Source organism: Stylophora pistillata, chromosome 8 (assembly GCF_964205215.1).
Source record: "Stylophora pistillata chromosome 8, jaStyPist1.2, whole genome shotgun sequence".
NCBI classification, from domain to species: Eukaryota; Metazoa; Cnidaria; class Anthozoa; order Scleractinia; family Pocilloporidae; genus Stylophora; species Stylophora pistillata.
The window spans coordinates 11512473-11532134 of record NC_142526.1 but is presented as its reverse complement, the minus strand read 5'-3'; the positions used below and the strand labels follow the sequence as shown (position 1 = coordinate 11532134).

Here is a 19662-nt window from a genome sequence, read left to right as displayed (position 1 = left end):
CTTTTCTATTGGGATTTTAATATAAACACAGCAATTTGTTATTTCGCACAAAAACGCTTTGACTGCCATCCGTGCCCATGATGAGCACAATGACAAAGGTAAACACAAATATTACCAAATATTACAACTGTGCACCAAGTCACATTTGGAAAGTAAGACAAGTTGTATTTCTAAGATAGTGCCTAATCCAATCACATAAAAAAATTAAGATCAATTAAGTACACCAGATTAAAATATTTTTCTTTGGACACTGGATACTATCAATCACAGTAGAAATCTTTTCAACAATAAAACACTTTAGAAGAGCTTTGACTGCGTTTCCAGGATCGTGTACGATAAAGAATCTGAGCTCCAAGTCATTCAATATGAAGTCTGCAGGTTTGTCGTATTGATTATTTTAGCCACTGTTCTTCCATATCGTGCTACGCTGCTGAATATCCCATTGCATGTCCATTCCACAAAAATAGAATTGAGTTGGGGCATATTCGTTGGTGTAATATTCGAAACCGTTTTATAACTACTATGTTTTCTTTATGTTATTAAAAATAGCTTTCGATGACTTTAATTACCAAAGCACTTAAGTCTTCTGATAACCGATTGTGATTTCAAAACAATATCCAATCTGTCTATTTGGCGCATTACATCATACCAAACAGCATACGACGGCAAATGGGGCAGCGGCGGCTGAATGAAAAATGACAAGAATCATATTAATCTTCCTTCGACGTTGTTCCCGTTGTTCTCTTTCCCGCATTCTCCTATTCATCTGGACCATTGCTCTGGCAATTCCTTGCACCAATGCAAGAGTGCTGTTGTTGGTCGAATCTAGAGACTCAACATTCCAGGGTCTCATGTTCAGTGGATACTTTGCAAACAGGTTTGTATCTGGAAAATTCGTGGGGAAGACTACGGCAGGAGAACTCACCGCAGGAGAGTCGGTAGCAGTGCTGTTTGACCTCGTGATCTGGAGAAATGAAACAAAATAAGATAATTTTCAAAAATGTTTGTTATATGGTTAGCTCGAGCGGGCGATGTTGACCCATTTTAATCGCTTGGAATGCTCCTTTTATGCCACAGTTTTAAATGAAATCGCTTGAAGCTGTTTGAATGCTTCATAAAACTAAGAGTTTTTTTTTAATAAAAAAAATTGGCAGTATTTTTGCTAAAAAAGATATAACAAAACACCTCTTGGAGGCAGTAACAGCAACGAAAACAACAACGATTTTTTTAGTTTAGTTTGCAATTCTCTAAAGTAGTTTCTGCAAAATTTTTTACCTGGCTTGTGCTCTTGAATAAGTCGGATCATTTGTCCTCATTTTTTTTTAATTTTCTATGTCAGTCAGTGAAAGCTGCGATCTTAGCCCGGCCGATGGGCCATGTAGTCCCGAAGGCAATGCTGGATTCAATCTTTCTTACCTCAGCCCCCATCTCTGCGACTTGTTCATGGCGTGAGCCATTTAGATTACGAGGAAGCAGTTCTAAGCGTAAAGCAGGGTCTGCAGTATGTCTGACCACGAATGAGTCTGCCAAACCGTTAGTTTCGTTTTCCATCACAATGTAATTGTAATTTAAGGAAACCAAGGCTGTAAAAACAGAAAGCACTCATAACCAAGCTCCACAGTCGAACGATTTTTACCTTTGTTGATCATAGGATTAAAGTTTGAAATCGTCGTCGTAGTATGGCAACTGTCATTAAATTGCCCAAGGTGGGGTTCAAAGAAGGAAATAATGCACGATTTTCTCACTAGTAAAAAAAACAGATGAAGAATGGATTCTTAACTGCCACCATAACGGGAAGAAAGTAACTGCTTTCACTCTCGTGGCTCCTCAAGGTAACTTCCGATTTGCGTTGTAAACATCTATTCAGATGTTTCTGGGATTAAATCTGTTTCATGTTACGTGCATCACATTACAAAGTTCGAACGACGAAAAATTACAAATTTAGAAATGGCTCTATTTAACAAATAGTAAACACCCCAGCGTATACTATTGAGTTATGGATACAAGCAGGAGGTTCCTTAGCACGAAAGAAGCGTAAGAGTCACGCGAGGCGATAGCTTACCTCATGACATTTCATTATCACACAACAAGTGTTTGCGACCTGTCATCCGCACTTACGAAAGAAAGTGAAATACGTATTGGTTTGGCGAGATGCGGGAAAAACTAAAATAACCGATCAAAAAGTAATTAATCAATTACTTAAAACTGGTCTTTGCAAGGTTTATCCTGACTTTGCTCGTCATATGCCATTAAGAAGTAAGCAACATTTCCCAAACAAAGCGTTCTTTTTCTGCATTTTTATGAACCTCGACTTCGTCCCGGCCATAAAAATGCAAAAATAGAACGAGGCTAATATCCAGCCATCCTGACCGCGGGTGACAAGCTTGGTCAATAAATTAAGGATTTTGTATCTAGCAAAAGATCTCCCTTTATTAAGAGTTTAGAATGACTTGTTTACTTCGAGAGCCGGGAAAGAAAACCAACTATGTTTGTAGCACAATAAACCCACGAGAGTCGTTTCTGTTTTCTTTGTTTTGACTACCATCTGTCCCGCTTTTTGCGTCTCCATTGCCGACATTGCCCAATATTTACGAACTTAGTACTAATTCAATTTTTTTCATGCTCGTATCAATGCAGGCATCCCTAGCTGACAAGACGGGCCCATCTTGCCCGTTAGGGTAGCCAATTCTTGGGTTTCACCCGCGTGACCAATAGCTTAGCAACGGTTACTATCCGCCATCTTGGTGTCCCTCGAGCGTAAACAAACCGTATCTAACGAAGAGTTCATGTGAGAAAGAAGGGATGGTTTTATGCATTGTTGTTGGCTGTTCGAACAAAAGTGGAAAGCATAAGGACTAAGGATTTTTTCGCATAATGATTTAATATATTTAATATTTCTCTAGCGCAAAATTCATTAGATATATGATCTAATGCGCTATACTAAGATCATTACAAATCAAGGGGAAGAACAGGAGGAACTAAAAGTTGTTGTATGGTTCGAGGCTTGCGGCTGTTGTAGATCCTCGATTTTTTGGTCGAGCTTTTCTTTGAGCTTCTTGGCCGATGAAAAATTGATGTCTTTAGCCCTCGCATACGGCACTTCATTGACATATGTCGGCAAAATCCATGAGCACTTTACCTGAGTGCAAGCGAGCTTGGGGTGTCACGAAAACTCACACCCCGAAAACTTAGAACTCAGACCTAAGACCCCGAAAACTTAGACCCCTCGAAAATTCAAGAGATAAACTCGACTCATGATCACTCCTGGTAATGCCACGTGTATTTTGACCTTTTGGGTCTTGATCCAACTGAAGCAGCAAAAACAGGGCCGCAAGTTGCACGTTTCGCAAAATCGTCCGATCGTTGAGTACTAAAACATTTTAGAGTAACACAAGACTTCATTTAGCTTAGATTTCCTCCATTTTTGCCGTCAATTTTGAGCTTTTCATTCACAGTTAACTGGATCAAATGCGCTCGCTCCAACTGCAGAAGCTGGTCTCAAGAACGAGGTAACTCAGCAAGTCCGACACTTCCACAGGAGGCAAGCATTTTGGACTGAACTTCTCGGCTGGTATGCTTGCAGGGTCAACTCCGATGACCGAGATCTTTTGCAAACATCTTTCCTTTCAACTCTCTGGATATTCATGTAGTAGGCGAAATAATACGGCGATAAGAGAGAGGGCTTCACTATAGATATAGACTAATTATTCATAAATTTGACATCCGAGGGACACCAACATGGCGGACACTAACTTCAGCAAAGCTTGTGACGTCACCTGAAACCCAAGAATAAGAACACAGGATTCGCTTCATATTGACCACAGGTGCTGCCAGCGATGTAATAAATCTTAATATGTGACCAAGTTCATGCTTAGTCAAACTAATAATCGCTAAAAGCTTGTCAAGGACTGCAACTGTGAAATATTTAAATGCTTGTCTGTCGCAGTCACTGCCGTTATTCACAATTTTCGGAAAAAAAGGGAAAAGTAGGACAATGGGTGGGAATATTCATAGATCATCTGCTTCCAGTACCAAGCTCAGTATCTAAACTAACACTTATTAAATTATTTCCACCTTATGCAATCACGCTCGCTTATCAGATTTAAAAGCCTTTATGGAAAATTCTCGTGTTATTCAAATTGCTACATACCCATATCTGCAGTTAGCTCATCGAAACTTAGCACCATGGAGATTCCCTGCAAATCCCACTGGAAAACCAAAGAAAACAAAACAAGTGTGTCTGGAGCATTTGTAAAATGGTTCCACTTGAAACACCGTGTAGACTGCGCGCTCGTTATCTGGACTAAATAATTCTCAAAGCTGTTCATTGATGGTTTTCAAATGAGTTTATTGTTTGTTTGCTATCCACAGAAGGCAACACTATACAAATACTCGGTGCCGCTGAATCGTCACTCAGAATGAATGACATAAATCCCTACAGACTCGCACCCGGAAAGAAATCCTTGGAATCATTGGACCTTCGGACAATGAAACCTGATTTACAGACATTCTACAGTATTATTAAGTGCACCGAGCTTTTCATTTGCGATTATTTTGTGATTCATTGTGGATAATTACGAATGCCAATTACCGAAAGCAGCGCTGTACAGGTATGTGAAAATCCCACATTTCTACTTCGCTTTATTTTTTTCCTGCGATAAAAGCCATGGACATTTTTACGGAATATAGTGCTCTCATGCACGGTTGTTGAGTGTGTGTAACTCCTGATATCTAGTTTTGTCCCAGAACGGAGAAATCGCAATTTAAAAAGTACCACTTCTCGGCTTAGTCGAGTAGTGGCATATTTGACGTGACGACGGTATATACATTTATCAAGATACTCTACCATTGTGATCACACTTGGAAAGTTAATGTATTAAACTGTTGTATTCCAGAATATCTCTCGTATTAAATCATTTTTGACAGCGTGAGATCCTAATAAAGATTGCTCATTTTGTGTACACAAATGATGTCAATCTCACGATTCGACCTACGTGCGGAAAATTGTTTAAAAATAAAAAAACTTTTGAAATCTGAGGGAAACCACTTTTGTCCCAATGATAGGCAATGGTTTCCTTATCCACATGCAAAGTTTAAGGCAAGATTTATTTTTGAACCAATTTCGAGTGGTTGGAAATTACAGAGACACGCCCTTAAGAGCTAATACCTGTAAACTACCATCGGTATTTCAGCCGATCATGAAACGTATGCTAAAAAAAAGTAACGTAGCTAGTCTATGACATAGGAAAAATAACGACAAAGGCAGATTCCGGACCTGCTAATAAATGAGTGAGTGAAAGGCCAGAGGTCATGCGGTTAGTCACGAATAACATTACCAAGATCCAAATATTTTTCCGTCCAGCCTGACGGAACTCAGTCAATAATCATATTATCTTAATCACAAAGTGTTGCAAATTTTGAGCAATTTTGTTTCAACTAAATAGGAGGCGATAAACAGGTGCGATCGGAACAACCACAACAAATAGTCTACAGTGAAAACTTTTCTCCATGTTTTCGAGTAAGAACAAGAACAAATGGAGCGAATGGAGGAATTGTGGGTTGTGTGTGGGTTTATATGAAGAAAGTGGAGCTACGCTATTGGTGGGAACATGGTGACGAGAAAAACACGAATAAATCAATAGAATGAAAAGCGTTCATTGATACCTGTGGGACTAAAAGTGTCGATATGAAGGATAAACTTTTGTTCAAGAGTTTTGCGGCTTTCCGAGCTACCCAACTGTGAGGAAAGACCGCAGATTGCCATATGTTGTTTAGAATGATTAGGTAGATTAAAGTGTCTAGCGACTGGTTTTGATGTGTCCTTGTCATTCCTTTCTTCGTCGTCACGGTGTTCTCGGAATCGGTCACGTAGTCGTCTTCCTGTTTCGCCGATGTATATCTTTTTGCAATAAGTGCAAGTTATGCAATGGATGACGTTGGCTGAGGTGCACGTGAAGTGATCAGTGATCTTAATGGATCGTTTGGGTCCTGACATTTATTCAGCGTTGTGAAATGATGAAAGGACTGACTCTGATTTGTGGAAAAAAATCAGAGTCATCCCTACATAAACGACGAAGTCTTAGAAACTGAGAGAAGGGAATGGAATTCTTGATATGAGATGGATGCGAAGATGAATACAACAAGTAACTATGTGAGTCTGTAGGTTTGAAGTACACACTAGTACATAAACCGTTGCCTTCAATTGAAACTTTGATGTCTAGAAAGGATAAAGAATTGTAGGAAATTTTCCAGGTATATTTTAGAGTGGGGTGAAAGGAATTGACTGCGGTTAAGAATTGAGTTAGCTCCTCTTTAGTAGAGGAGGTAGCGCCGATACAGTCGTCAGTGTAGCGACCGTATAATTCAAGTTTGGGGCCGTTACATAGGCAGAAAATTGGTGTTCGACAAAACCTTCAAAGAGATCGGCATAGCCAATGGGTACCCCTTTTGGTACCCATTGTTACGCCATTGGTTTGTTTGAAAAAGTTGTCCCAGAATGAAAAAAAATTGAGTGTGAGCACTAGTTCAGCTATGTGAAGTACTGTTTCAGATTTAGGTTCCTTAACAGCGCGTTGATCAAGAAAATGTTTGAGGGCCAAAAGACCTTCGCTCTTAGTAATGACAGTATAAAGAGATGTAATGTTCATAGTGAAAACAAGTATGTTTTGGCCAAGGAAATTAAAGTCGCCAAAAAATTGAAGAGCTTGTTGGTTGTCTTTGATATATGATGGTAAAGTTTTGACGATGGGAGCTACAATTTTGTCTAAAGAGCTGGAAATAAGTTCGGTACGGCAACTGCAAGCCGAGACAATGGGCCGACCTGTGTTGCTATGTTTGTGAATTTAAGGTACAATGTAAATACAAGAAGTTCTAGGAGTGGTTATGTTGAGATTTTTTGCAGTGGCCAGCAATTCTTGTTTAGTCTTGTCTTGTTTAGTCTTGTCTAGGAGTTCGTTAATTGTATTTTTGACAGTGTTTTGATTAATGGAAGGGAGATCTTTGTTAACCTTTTGATAAAAAGAGGTGTCAGAAAGTTGCCACAAAGCTTCTTTCTGGTAGAGGTAAGATTGGAAAATTTGGTACTACAATTGAAAGTAAGCTTGTTAAAGTCGTGGTGACATTTCTTGATAAATAAATCTAATGATGCAAACTGGCCCTCTGGCGGAGTCCAGTTAGACTTTCGAATCTAAAGTGTTTCGAGTCAAGTGTTTGGGCCTCGAACAACCAAAATTCTTCCATTCACCCTGACGAAGGGCTAACACTCGAAACGTCAGCTTTGTAGCTCTTTACGGTGGCCAATTTACAATTTCAATTTGGTTGATATTACCAAATTACCTTGTTTACCCACACCTACGCAGCACCACAGTTTATTTACTTTACTTTACTTTAATCATTTTCTGAACAAACTTAACATATATACAAAACTGAGGGGTAGGCCAAGAAACAGGAACAGGTTCCCTTACAAAAGGCCACTCAAAAAAGGAAAACACTACACAGACCTTTATATATTTATAATAATATAATAATAATAATAATAATAATAATTATAATAATAAATTAGTTTAATTCTGTGTCTAACTGGTATAAATAAGCCTTACAAAGACTCTTAAAATCAGAAAGAGACTCAGACTTTCTGACATGCATAGGTAAACAATTCCAGGCTGTAACTGTTCTATGGAAATAGGAATATTTTAGCATGTTTGTTCTCGCATCTTGAGTTTTAATTGACAAATCAGCATTTCTTAGTTCATATGCTGCATTTTTTTCTGGAAATAATAAAACTAGATAAGTTAGTATTTAAGAGTCCCTTTAAACATTAGTAAAAGAAGATCAAGTCAAGTAGAGTCCTTCTAGACTAAAGGGTTAGAAGATGGAGAGATTTCAACCGCTCGATGTAAGATTTTCCTTTGATCATGAGTCGCGTGGCTCGTCTCTGAACGCTTTCAATCATGTCCCGCAAAAAGGCTTGGTGAGGGGACCATATTTCACAGGCGTATTCAAGGTGAGGCCCGCACAAGGTGTATGTAAAGCTTGCGAATCACAGCAGACTGTGTCTGATTTCCACACGTCCGTTTAATCAGCCGCAGGATTTTATTAGCAGAATTTACTTTTGTAAAGATGTGGTCATGCCATGCTAGTGTGTGATGTAGTATTATACCTAGATCTTTTTCCGTGTCAGATAGGAGTATTGTTCCGTACCAAGATGATAGATATTGTGGATTGGTTTTTTCTTCCTTGCTATACAGAGATGTTTGCATTTCTGTGAATTAAAGTTCATTTCCCACAGTTTACTCCAATCATATAGAGCTGACAGATCGTTTTGGAGGGTGTAACAATCATTGAGGTCGTTAATCACTCTGGCATACTTTGCATCGTCTGCATAGAGGGGAAGACTGGTACCAGTAGAAAGGTTTTCCGCAATGTAATTTATATATACAAGAAATAGAATGGGGCCAATGATAGATCCTTGAGGAACTCCGGAAGTAACTGGCTTCCAGTCTGACGCAATGCCTTCGATGAGGGTTCTATGACGTCTATTTGTAAGATAGTCTTTGATCCAGGCTAAAAATGGTTTTCGAAAGCCAAGCATTTCGAGTTTATACATAAGTTTCTCATGTGGTACCCGGTCAAAAGCTTTTGCCATGTCCAGGTATATGACATCAGTTTGACCACCCGAGTCAAGTGTTTTTGCCAGTGAATGAATATATTGAACAAGTTGGGTGACGCATGATTTATGTTTTCTGAAAGCATGTTGTTCTGGGCGAAGAAGGTCTTCGACATGGCTGTAAATGTGGGTATGGACACATCTTTCAAGTTCTTTTGACATAATGGACAAAAGTGAGTTATCTCTATAATTGGTAACTTCATCTTTTTGACCAGATTTAAAAATAGGGGTGAGATTTGAGTCTTGCCATTTCTCTGGGAAAACACCACTCGTTAATGACTGGTTGAACATTGATGTAACCAAGTCACTTACTTCAGAAGAAAACTCTTTCAAGAGCCTGGCAGTTATGCCATCTGGTCCAGGACTTTTTGATGGGTCCAGGTTTTCGAAGATGGATTTTACCTCGGAAACAGAAACAGCCACAGCTGAAATTTCATGAATAGGTAAAACAGGGTGAGATCCCGGTGGTGGAGGTTCAGCATAAGTATGACTATAAACTGAGTGGAAGTATTCATTAAAGAGATTTGCTTTACCATAGGATGACGTGACTGGGTTTTTGTCGTCTTTGTTTCTCTTTATAGCCAGTGGAAGTTTTCTAGATTTTGTTTTAGTGCTATAAAAGCTCCAGAACTTCTTGGGTTCCTTTTCAACAGAATCAGCAAGGTTATTGAGGTAGTCAGCGTACTTTTTGTGGATCAGTTTCTTTACGTTTCTTCTAAGAGATTTAAAATTGTCGATATGGTCTTGGTTTTTTTATTTCAATGCTCTTCGATTGGCCTTGACCTTTTTTCCAACACAGTGCCTTTACTTCAGAGTCTATCCAGGGGGGTGTCTGCTTGTCCCTGACCATTTTGCGAGGAACCAATTCATTCACTGCTGCCCAGAGAAGGTCCTCCCACTTAATTACGTTCATGTTTATGTCATCATCTAACATAGCAACATGTCAAGGTATGTAGGATAGGGTTTTCCTCAGTTCATCCATGTCTGCTTTTTTAAAGTTTAAAATTTCTTTTGGCGTGGCTCTGAAGCATGTAGGTTTGATAGAGATACTGAAGGATATACTGAGATGGTCGGAATGTAAGAAACCCGTACTCAAGGACAGATCAGTAACTAAGACAGGCGTAGAAGTCAAAATCAAGTGCAGAATATTTTTACGACGAGTGGCAGAAGTAATTAGTTGAGTGAGGAATAGGTCGTTTATGATTTCGTAGGTCTTCAGGTAAAATTGATCAGTGGAGAGGGGTATCGGATTTATTCAGTCAAAGTTAGGCAGATTAAAATCTCCAACGAGGAAAATCTTATTGAAAGTCAAGTTGTTAATACGGGAGCAAGATTCTTGAAGGAGAAGCATGTATTCTATACCAGTATTTGGGGGACGGTAGAAGACACCAAACAGGAGCTTAAGACCGGAGGCAGTTTGCAGTTCATTCCACATTAGCTCACAGTCAGTTTCCAGATCGTATCTTCTGACTACCACAAAATCATTCCGTGATGCAAACAGAATTCCTCCACCTTGACGATCCTGACTATCTTTCCTGTGTAGCTGGTAACCCGAGGGAAGGATTTCATGGTCAAGAATACATGAGTTTAGCCATGTTTCAGTCACGGCGATGATATCCAGGTCAGCACTATAAACTGCAGCTTGAAACTCCAGCAATTTGTTTTTCAGTGATCGAGCATTTGTGAGTAAGCAACGAAGCCTTCCTGATCCAGAGGCGGGCTTTGGAAGGCTGGCGCTAGACTGAAGAAGAATGAAGTAGCTGGGCCATAGTTTCGGTGGTCTGTGTGGAGTTTATTGCGGAGAAGTGATTTACAAGCTCATTTTCTCTGACGTCGGTAAAAGGTAACGTGGATAGAAGGCAGCGAGGACAAGTCCAACAGATATCACCGGCTTGGTGCATCAGTTTATATTGGCGGGGATTTACACTTCCAAAGTTTATATGGCACCATAGAGAGCACGAGTCGCAGCTTATAGCTCGATGGTTTCGAGCCACGGTTCGTCTACAGATTGAGCATTTATGAGAAATCGGACCAGGGTTGAGAGAAACGTCACCGCTTTTGTAAAGACGAGTTTGCTGGAAACTGCTGTCGGAATTTGCATAGTAGCTCACCCGCAAGTTTAGATATCTTTTCCTACGTATAGCAAAGGCAAAATGGCGGACATGATTCCTCGAAGAGGAGTGATGAAAATTCAGCGAAAAATTTACCACAGGAGAGCCAGATTTCGTAGGCAGATAAAACGAGTCAATGGAAAAACTACTAAAATCATTTTGTCGTCCAGAGGATGTCAGAAAGATCAAACGGGTCAGCAAAAGCAAAGACGACGAAAATACACAACCGGTCGCCATTGCGACCCCTGCAACTTATGTATAGGGTAATCCTTAAAAATCATTGATACCGGTCACTAACATGTAAGACTAAAAGAAAAAAATTTACAAAGACTGCTTTTAAACACCATGCCAGGGCCCAGTTGTTTAAAGGGCAGACAACGCTATCCTAGGGATTAGTGAGAGCAAAACGTACTGCGTTATTCACCGGATAGAGACTTATTCAACTTTAAGCTTCGACCGACCGAAGCCAGGATCCATATAGTAGGTGAGTAAACAAATACTTTATCTAGATACGTAAACGCCTACAAGTCAATAAAAACTCGATCGAACTTACACTTGTGTGAAAAAAGTGATAAAACTTTAACTACATTAAGATGTGATACATGTTACATTAACGATGCATCATTATATAATCAACAATGATTTCGTTAAACATATACAGCCAAAAACTAACGAAAAAAGTCCTACGTTTCGGCGGCATCTTGGCGCCATTGTCAAAGAAAACTAAATTAATCTTTCGATTTCAAGAGTAACTGAGAATCCAGAGTCACTTATTTGCATAGGTCAGCCAAAGACCTTGGCGCGAATTGAGTCTGACTGATTGTACTTTCAAGCACGGTCGTAGTTGTTTAATTAATAAGTAACATCTCATTAACGAGACAATCAAACTTGTTATGGAATTTTTTCAGCACCTTAAAACAATTGAGCCAAGATGTCGCCGAAACGTCGGACTTTTATCGTTAGTTTTTGGCTGTATATCATTATATAAAAATCTTTCATCCAAAAGGAGAAAAAAATTTTGCATTAATATTCATTAAAAACAGAAACTATAATAGCAAAAAGTGAAATAGACTAGAGAAATTTTTTGAAATTTGAAACTTAAAGCCTATGCAAGATATTTAACAATTATTCCACTCGCGCTTGTTGGATATGAGATGATAGATAGCCAACTCGGCGCTACGCGCCTCGTTGGCTATAATCATCTCATATCCAACAAGCGCGAGTGGAATAATTGTTTTATTAAAAACGCCCCCAAGAAATTATTATTTTGTAAGAAGAAACTGGATTTTTTAGCTCCCTTTTGATTTTAAGCTGACGCGCACGCTTACCATATTTGTAGATTATGGTATATTGGCTCATATACCATAATGGCTAAGCCAATAAAAAGTCTTGAATTGCATTATCCAATGATCCAGTTTTTAATAAAAACTATTCTTAAAAACTGGATCATTGGATCTAGAGGATATTACATGGCCGCGCGGGGATACGAATTTTACCTTCAAGTGCTGAAAGTATCTCTCACAAGTGAGCGCAGCGAACGAATGAGAGATACTTTCAGCACGAGAAGATAAAATTCGTATCCCCAAGCGGCCATGTAATGTTCTGTTTATTATATAGATACTGATGAAATTTCCACATAAAAGACAACTTTTTTTTATTCATTTTCGAAACAGCAATTGGGTAATTATGTTGGTAACCATGGCCACACCAATATCCTCCCAAGTGAAAGATAAAAATAGTATCTTCACTGCGTGCGGTGAAGATATGATTTTTTAGTAAAAGGAGAAATCCTGGTATTTCATCAGTATCTATATAATAAAATACAATTCGAGACTTTTTATTGGCTTAGCAATTATGGTATATCAGCCAATATACCATAATCTAATATCTCTACATTGTAACATCCGGTTTCTACTCACAAAATAAAGTCGAGAAGATTTGTCTAACATCTTGGGGCGTTTTTTTTTTAATAAAATAATTATTCCACTCGCGCTTGTTGAATATGAAATGGTTATAATCTCATATCCAAAAATGAAAATGAAATGGCTATCATCTCATATCCAACGCACACTCGTGGAATAATTGTTAAATATAAATATTCATTACTAAAACTTTGAAGAGGCCTCATTCTTTCAAGAATTAATTGTTGTGTTTCGCGTCACTAGAGGTTTGTTGACATAAGGTAGGAACCGCCTTCCTTTCAGTGATGTAACTTTGTTACGTTGGACTTTGCAAGCATCCATATGGAAGAAGAAGGATTTCTTTTCGTATTTTGTAAAGTTTATTTCGATAAAAATAGGGCTTTAAATGTCTGGAGTAATCCAAGGAAGTTGGTCACTCCTAACTTGCGTCTTCTTGACACAAATTATCGATGTACTATTTCATAAACTGGTGCGTAGGTTTCAGCAGGGTTTCCAAGCGCGAGTAAACTGAGGAAAGCATGAGATCGCAGGCCGAGTGCTTTTAAATATTATTTTCGAGTGTTTGGAAACCCTGGTGAAACCTGTCATTGCAGTGTTTCACCGGGGTTTCGAACCACATGCACGTGATAAAATTGCCGTGTCTCGGTTGGATGATTACCTTATGAATAAGTTATCAATTTGAGAAGTACTAATTCAAACATTCGTGCACGAAGATGATGCGGCGAGATTTAGTTTGGGAGCGGAAAACAAAGAACGAAAACAGCTATTCCCACGTATAGCAAATGTAATTATTAACAAATGGACAGTGACAATTTTTCGCGAATGGCAAATTTCTCAGTCGGTTGTAGCTCCCGTTTAGATTCAGGAACGCTCTTTCAAGACTATGATTTACTCAAAGTCGCACAGCTTTCTATCAGCATTGAAGAAATGGATGCAGTAACCATGAATTACTGGCTTAGCAAGTTTGTGATGAAGGTGGCCAAGAATTTAGGGGAGATATATCCACCGAAGACCGCTTATGAAATAATATTCAGGTGATTTTTGGAATATTGTTGCTCACGATACATTAATTATTGAAAAATGGCCATTATAATGCAAGTGCTTCGACTCAGATTAAGGTTTATTGGCTGTTGCCCATATGACAGTTCTGACAAGCGGGAGAATATAATTATGGCGCCTCTTACGTAGGGTAACTATTGGTCGCTCTGGTGGCAAAAGGTCATCTAAAGCTGTTGTAAAATCGCTGTCGGTGATCTTGGCCCACAACTTCTTATCTTTTAGAGTAATAATATTTTCAATGGAAAAAAGCTCTTTACAGTAACCAAGCTTAAAAGCTCTCTTGAACAGCCTGTCTATGCGACTCATATACTTATGATAATACGCGCAGCCCCATACTTCTACAGCATATTTAAATATAGGTAGAATAAGACTGATAAAAAGAACTGATGAAGATGATCCGGCGGCAGTCCATAGGATTTACAAACACGTAAGATGTACAGACGACTACCGGCTTTCGATATAATATTATCAAAATGCAAATCCCAGTTACACAGATCAGATTGAAAAGTTACACCCAACGACTTCAGATATCGGGTTTACGCTCTATAGAAACCAGAGGAGCAGGTAAAGCCTTAGTGGATTTGCCTCTAAGAAGCATCTCCCACGTTTTCTTGAAGTTTAGTTGCATACGGTTAGCAGATGTCCATGCGACGATCGATCGGACCTCCTCAGCTACTGAATTGCCGTTGTTAGCCCGCGGTTTTACAGGAATACTTAATGTTAAATCCTCTGCATATTTCACAAGTAAATTCTGATTTGGCCTTAATATCGTTGACCATAATAGAAAATAGTATAGGGCCTAAAACTGTCCCCTGAGGGACACCCCTATTGATATATAAATAATCCGTAACAATGGCATCAACAACAACTCTTTGTTTTCTGTTCTGTAAAAAACTAATAATCCAATTGGTCACGTATGGATTTGTACGATGAATATATGAAGTTCATATATTCAAAATATATGAACTTCATATATTCATCGTATTTGATTTATCATCACGGGTTTATTACGAATCAACTTAACGGCCTGCTACCAGTTGGCTTGTTAGCTCAATTGGTAGAGCACTGCACTAATATCGCAGAGGTCAGTGGTTCGAATTCCGTACAGGCCTAATTTTTTTCAGGTCGGATTTTCACTATTGCATAAATAGCGCTCTCTACTGCGAGGATCGTGCATCATATGTATGGATTTATGTCAAGTGTTTTCAACTTAGAGCAGAGGATATTATGAGCTACGGACCGAATCAAAAGCTTTGCTGAAATCAAGAGAGAAAATTCTAACACAATCAAAACCCGACTCAAGCCATTTCAGCCAAGCATACTGACACTTAATTAAGATACTGTTGCTAAGCAGATACGCTTTTTTAACATTTTTCCTGAAGTAACTAGAGATTTTTGAACCAAACTATTCGACGAAACTTTGAAAATTCCGAGCGTATCACTGATTGAGATACCACAAGCGTCATTAACATCGTCCAAGTCATATAAACCAGACTGGCTTTTTCTTATATGAGAACGTCTAATTTGGAGCTGAGGCCGACGGTTCCTATTTTTTTTTTTTTTTTTTTTGCGATTTGAGACTGAATACGCCCTTAAGATTTTCTTAAATTATATGGTACACATGTACACTATTTCGCTCTGATGAAGGGCTAACGCTCGAAACGTCAGCTTTGTAATCGTTACGGTGGCCAATTTACCATTTCAACTTTGTTGATATATCCAAATTATGCCCTTAAAATGATTTTGGTTAATTTAAATTCGTTACCTTGACTTCATGCTTGTTATTTAACATAAAGATTAGCAAAATAAAAACGTTCTTAATCGACTCTCAGCCTGATAAATGTTCTTAATACGTTCTTAAAATTTTGATTAATCTCAGCCTCAAAGTTCCTTTAAAAAAGTTTATTATTATTGAAAAAAGAGTGCACGAGGTAAGCATGTCCAAGATTTACTTCCATCTTTTTTTAAAAAAATTCTCTAATGCAGTCAAGCCTTCACTATTGACAATGGATACTGAGTTAGAATGTCTGCTAAGCTCCCAGTAGTTAACCTTGTTAACATACTTATTACAGTAAAACTTTTTGTTTATCTCTTATTGGATCAACTTCTGTGGGAAAGATTGAGTGATTTGGTTTTGTTTTCTTAGGATACACAAAGTCGAGTCTTTCCATTATCTTGTGTCTAATTTATATCTTGACAAACGGCTTCAAGGGAAACACGAGTGCAGATCTGACTATGGCCACGATGAATGCTGCATCTGTCAAGAGGTGAGCTGTTAACCTAAACGTGTTTGATCAACTGTTGATTTAATGCGTTAATCAATTAGAAGGCTATAGTTTACAAAGTTATGATGTATATTTATGTTACAATTAATCAGAGAGGCTTTAGAAGTTCAGATTTATTAGCCAGTAAGCCAAAAGTTTATATTTGTGTGTTTGGCTTGTTAGCATTTTTAGATAAGCGAAAAAAAGTATTGAAGTGCATGGAATCGTTTATTTTTGGTGCGTTATGAAGTTTTACAGAATGAGATCTTTTATTCTCAAAATATATTCCTGAACCATAAAAGGAATAACTTTGCAATAGTAACCGACCATAATGCCGACGATGCGGACTGATAATCATTACGTCACTTCCTATTTTTAGGGAAGTGCAGTGGCTTCGCAGAAAATAAAAAAAAAAGTATTGAAGAGCATAGAATCGTTTATTTTTGGTGCGTTATGAAATTTTACAGAATAGGATCTTTTATTCCTAGTTAAAATTATATTTTTCGATAAATTGTGTTATATTTATTTGATTATATATGTTTACTAAAATGAAGGTGAAAATGATTTAAATCAAGATGTTGTGGGATTTCTACGTTTATTTGCTGACTTTGGGCTTTATTTTAAGTGTTCGTATTTCTAAACTTCAACTTAAATAACTTGAGTCGATTCATAAAATGGATACAAGGTTCCTTCACCATACATTTATTTTCCCACTAAACGGTTAGCTAGTGTAATTTTTTCACTCTAATTTATACATACAGTATCGTATAAAAATGTCCTCTTTCCAAAGCGGCTTTTCGAAGCTTATTCATTGGCTTTCTGGCTTTCTTTTACTGAATAAAATTATATTGTACAAAAGTGACCTCATGGGTATGATTAATGATATACTTGAACGCAACATTTAAATCTATTCTGTAGCTGCTTCAATTTTTTCTCTCACTGAAAAAAAAAGTTCTATAGTGGGTATCTTACGAGAGAAATACCTTGCACGAAAGTTTCTGTCATTGTTTTGGATTGGAAAATATACTACGCCTTTGTCTGTCAGTCCGAACTTGTAACCCCCACCCCATCCCCCACAATATTTGCAGACGACATTTTTTTTGTGGAGGGAAGATGACAGCGAAAGATTCGTCTGAAATCGCTGAAGGCGAGCATGATATGTACGTATCCTTTAATTTTTTTATATTTATCAAGAAACCAGATTTTTACTGATCGAACGCCTAATTATTTGACAGCAATCCGACAAATTGGGGAGATAGAGAGAGCCTTTGTGGAAACATATGATGGCGGACATGTAAGTTTCTTTTTCAAAACCTAACCACTGGACGTATTGCAATGAGCTGTCGATATTTAATTCAGAAATTTTGGTTTTATCAACTGAGTTGATATGGTAAATTGGCCACCGTAAAGAGTTTAGAAGGCTGGTATTTCGAGCGTTAGCCTCTCGTCGGAGCGAAAGACGTTCCGAGAATAAAAAATCTTAGAACTGAGATACGTAAATTTAATTGTAACTTCACTTGAAATTGCGATAGCTTTCGTTTTCTTCGAGGATTGTCGTTAAAGAACGACTTAATTTGGAATGATTTAGAGTTACAATTGTTGATAGCTCACACTTTTGTAGTTTCTCGGGAATATCGATCGGCCATTTTGAATACATATTTTCTCGAACTGCAGGGCTTAAATTTATCACAAAATCCCAGATGATAACCATTCCATTAATACAAGATTCACGGCTGTCTTGACGAGGGTAGTAACCTGTAATGCTTACCTGTTACAGCTGAGTTCACTCAATATTAAAAGAAAAGGTGTCAATTGCTGTTTTGTTACACTGGGCGGCCACGTACCCCAGAATCAACATCGACAGAGCAACCACCCCCCCAGCCCTACTTAAGAACATCCCAGAAAACATTAACAAAAGACTGAAGAGCATCTCATCTAACGAAAACGTTTTCAAAAAAGCCATTTTCCCGTACCAAAAGGCACTAGCTGATAGTGGGTATACACACAAATTATCATACAACCCTCAAACTACCCAAACATCGGCGAAAAACCACAGGAGAAATCGCGAAAGAAACATCACTTGGTACAACCCCCCATGGAACTCCAGCGTCAAAACCAACCTAGGAAGGAAGTTCTTCAACATTGTTGTAAAATTTTTCTCGAAGGAGCATCCGCTTCACAAGATCTTCAATAGACATACGCTCAAACTCAGCTACTCTTGTATGCCAAACATGAAATCCATCATCGCGTCGCATAACAAAATACTTCTTTCAGCTCACACCCCGACCCCAACGCAACAAACCGGCAGGCAATGTAATTTACCTAATTATTCTAAGCAACATATGGCAATCTGCGGTCTTTCCTTGCACGGTGGCACGGAAAGCGGTAAAAATCTTGAACAAAAGCTCATCTTTCAAACCGGCAGTCTAAATCCCACAGGGATCAACGAACGCTTTTCATTCCACTAATTTGTTCATGTTTTTCTCCTTGCCATGTTCCCACCAATAACGTAGCTCCATTTTCTGCCTTTAAAAGCACACACAACCCACAATTCCTCTATTCGCTGCAACGAAGGGCTAACGCTCGAAACGTCAGCTTTTGTAATTGTTACGGTGGCCAATTTACCATTTCAACTTCGCTGATAAATCCAAATTATTTCGTTACTCCCACCGACGCAGCCCCAAACAGTTTCTTTCGAAACTATCAGCCTAAAAACGGAATGCCCCCTTGAAGGAAAATGCCTTCAAACAAACGTTGTTTACCAAGCAATCGTAACAACCGACACAACAACAGAATCCTACGTCAGACTTGCAACAAACTTCAAAGAGCGTTACAGAAACCACAAAGCATCTTTCCGTAACCACAGGGAGCCCAGACAAGCGACGAGTTTGGTTGTTTATTTGAAATGTAAAGGAATGTATGGGAAAATATTGAAGAGTGTTATTATCTAAAATTATATCATGAAATGTCTGAGTTAAAGCTCAAAATAAATGGAAACCTACCTCACTTGCTGTGCATTGTCGTTTCTGTGGCTCTAAATGGCGAATTTGAGCGATTTGGTGGGTTTTGCGTCCACTGTTACTATACATATGGTTATAAGAAGGAGACAAGGGTGGAAAGCTCATTTTCGACCGCTCTAGCGCGAAGCCGATTTCCACCCAGAACTAAGAATCGCCCGGATTCCAAATCGAAAACCAGATAAACTGAAAGGTTGACGCTTCTTCTCGTCGCATTTAATCGAAGATCCATTCAAAATCCAAGCGCTAACCGCCAAAAAAATTTCGAGAAATGCAACTTTCGAAGCACTCAAGAAGCTAGATTTGCCCTCTGCTATCGCCTCGGGCAACTCTTACGCTTCTTTCGTGCTCTCCAAACTTCCCGCGTGCTCCATAACTCGATAGTGCACGCTAAAGCATGAACCAATTGTAAAATAGACAAGAAATAAAGTTGTTTCACTTATCCTTGGAGTGCTCGATGCAGAAATGTGCAGAGCAAAATACAAATGTGAAAGAAGGAAATTATTACTAGTTACTCGAGTTTCACGCTCTAAGCGATCATCAGACTGAGAGTTGTCTGAGGGTTGTCTAACTGTCAGACTGAGAGTTGTCTAGACAACTCTCAGTCTGATGATCACCTAGAGC

At 38.6% G+C, this 19662-nt stretch overlaps 2 protein-coding genes across 2 annotated transcripts; one reads left to right on the top strand and one right to left on the bottom strand.

Moving 5' to 3' along the window:
* Positions 1–292: 292 nt before the first annotated feature.
* Positions 293–1596, bottom strand: LOC148724984 (uncharacterized). Its single transcript, XM_088731417.1, has 2 exons — positions 1363–1596; positions 293–973 (listed from the first exon to the last, which is right to left on the bottom strand). The coding sequence occupies exons 1-2, from the start codon at positions 1549–1551 to the stop codon at positions 644–646; spliced, it is 519 nt and encodes a 172-aa protein (XP_088587543.1). The 5' UTR covers positions 1552–1596; the 3' UTR covers positions 293–643.
* An 11802-nt stretch (positions 1597–13398) lies between these two features.
* On the top strand, positions 13399–19013 carry LOC111328760 (uncharacterized). The gene is made up of 3 exons (XM_022933265.2): positions 13399–13732; positions 15904–16024; positions 17257–19013. Exons 1-3 carry the CDS (start codon positions 13497–13499, stop codon positions 17278–17280), a joined length of 381 nt encoding a protein of 126 aa, XP_022789000.2. The 5' UTR covers positions 13399–13496; the 3' UTR covers positions 17281–19013.
* Positions 19014–19662: the final 649 nt, after the last annotated feature.

What these genes read in the sequence shown, in the direction of transcription:
- LOC111328760 (XM_022933265.2), top strand. Translation starts at nt 13,497, where the DNA reads ATGGACAGTGACAATTTTTCGCGAATGGCAAATTTCTCAGTCGGTTGT. An exon ending in GCTTATGAAATAATATTCAG is followed by an intron (nt 13,733 to 15,903) that starts GTGATTTTTGGA and finishes TTGTTTTCTTAG; the next exon opens with GATACACAAAGTCGAGTCTT. An exon ending in AATGCTGCATCTGTCAAGAG is followed by an intron (nt 16,025 to 17,256) that starts GTGAGCTGTTAA and finishes ATTATTTGACAG; the next exon opens with CAATCCGACAAATTGGGGAG.
- LOC148724984 (XM_088731417.1), bottom strand. Translation starts at nt 1,551, where the DNA reads ATGGAAAACGAAACTAACGGTTTGGCAGACTCATTCGTGGTCAGACAT. An exon ending in CTACATGGCCCATCGGCCGG is followed by an intron (nt 974 to 1,362) that starts GCTAAGATCGCA and finishes TATTTTGTTTCA; the next exon opens with TTTCTCCAGATCACGAGGTC.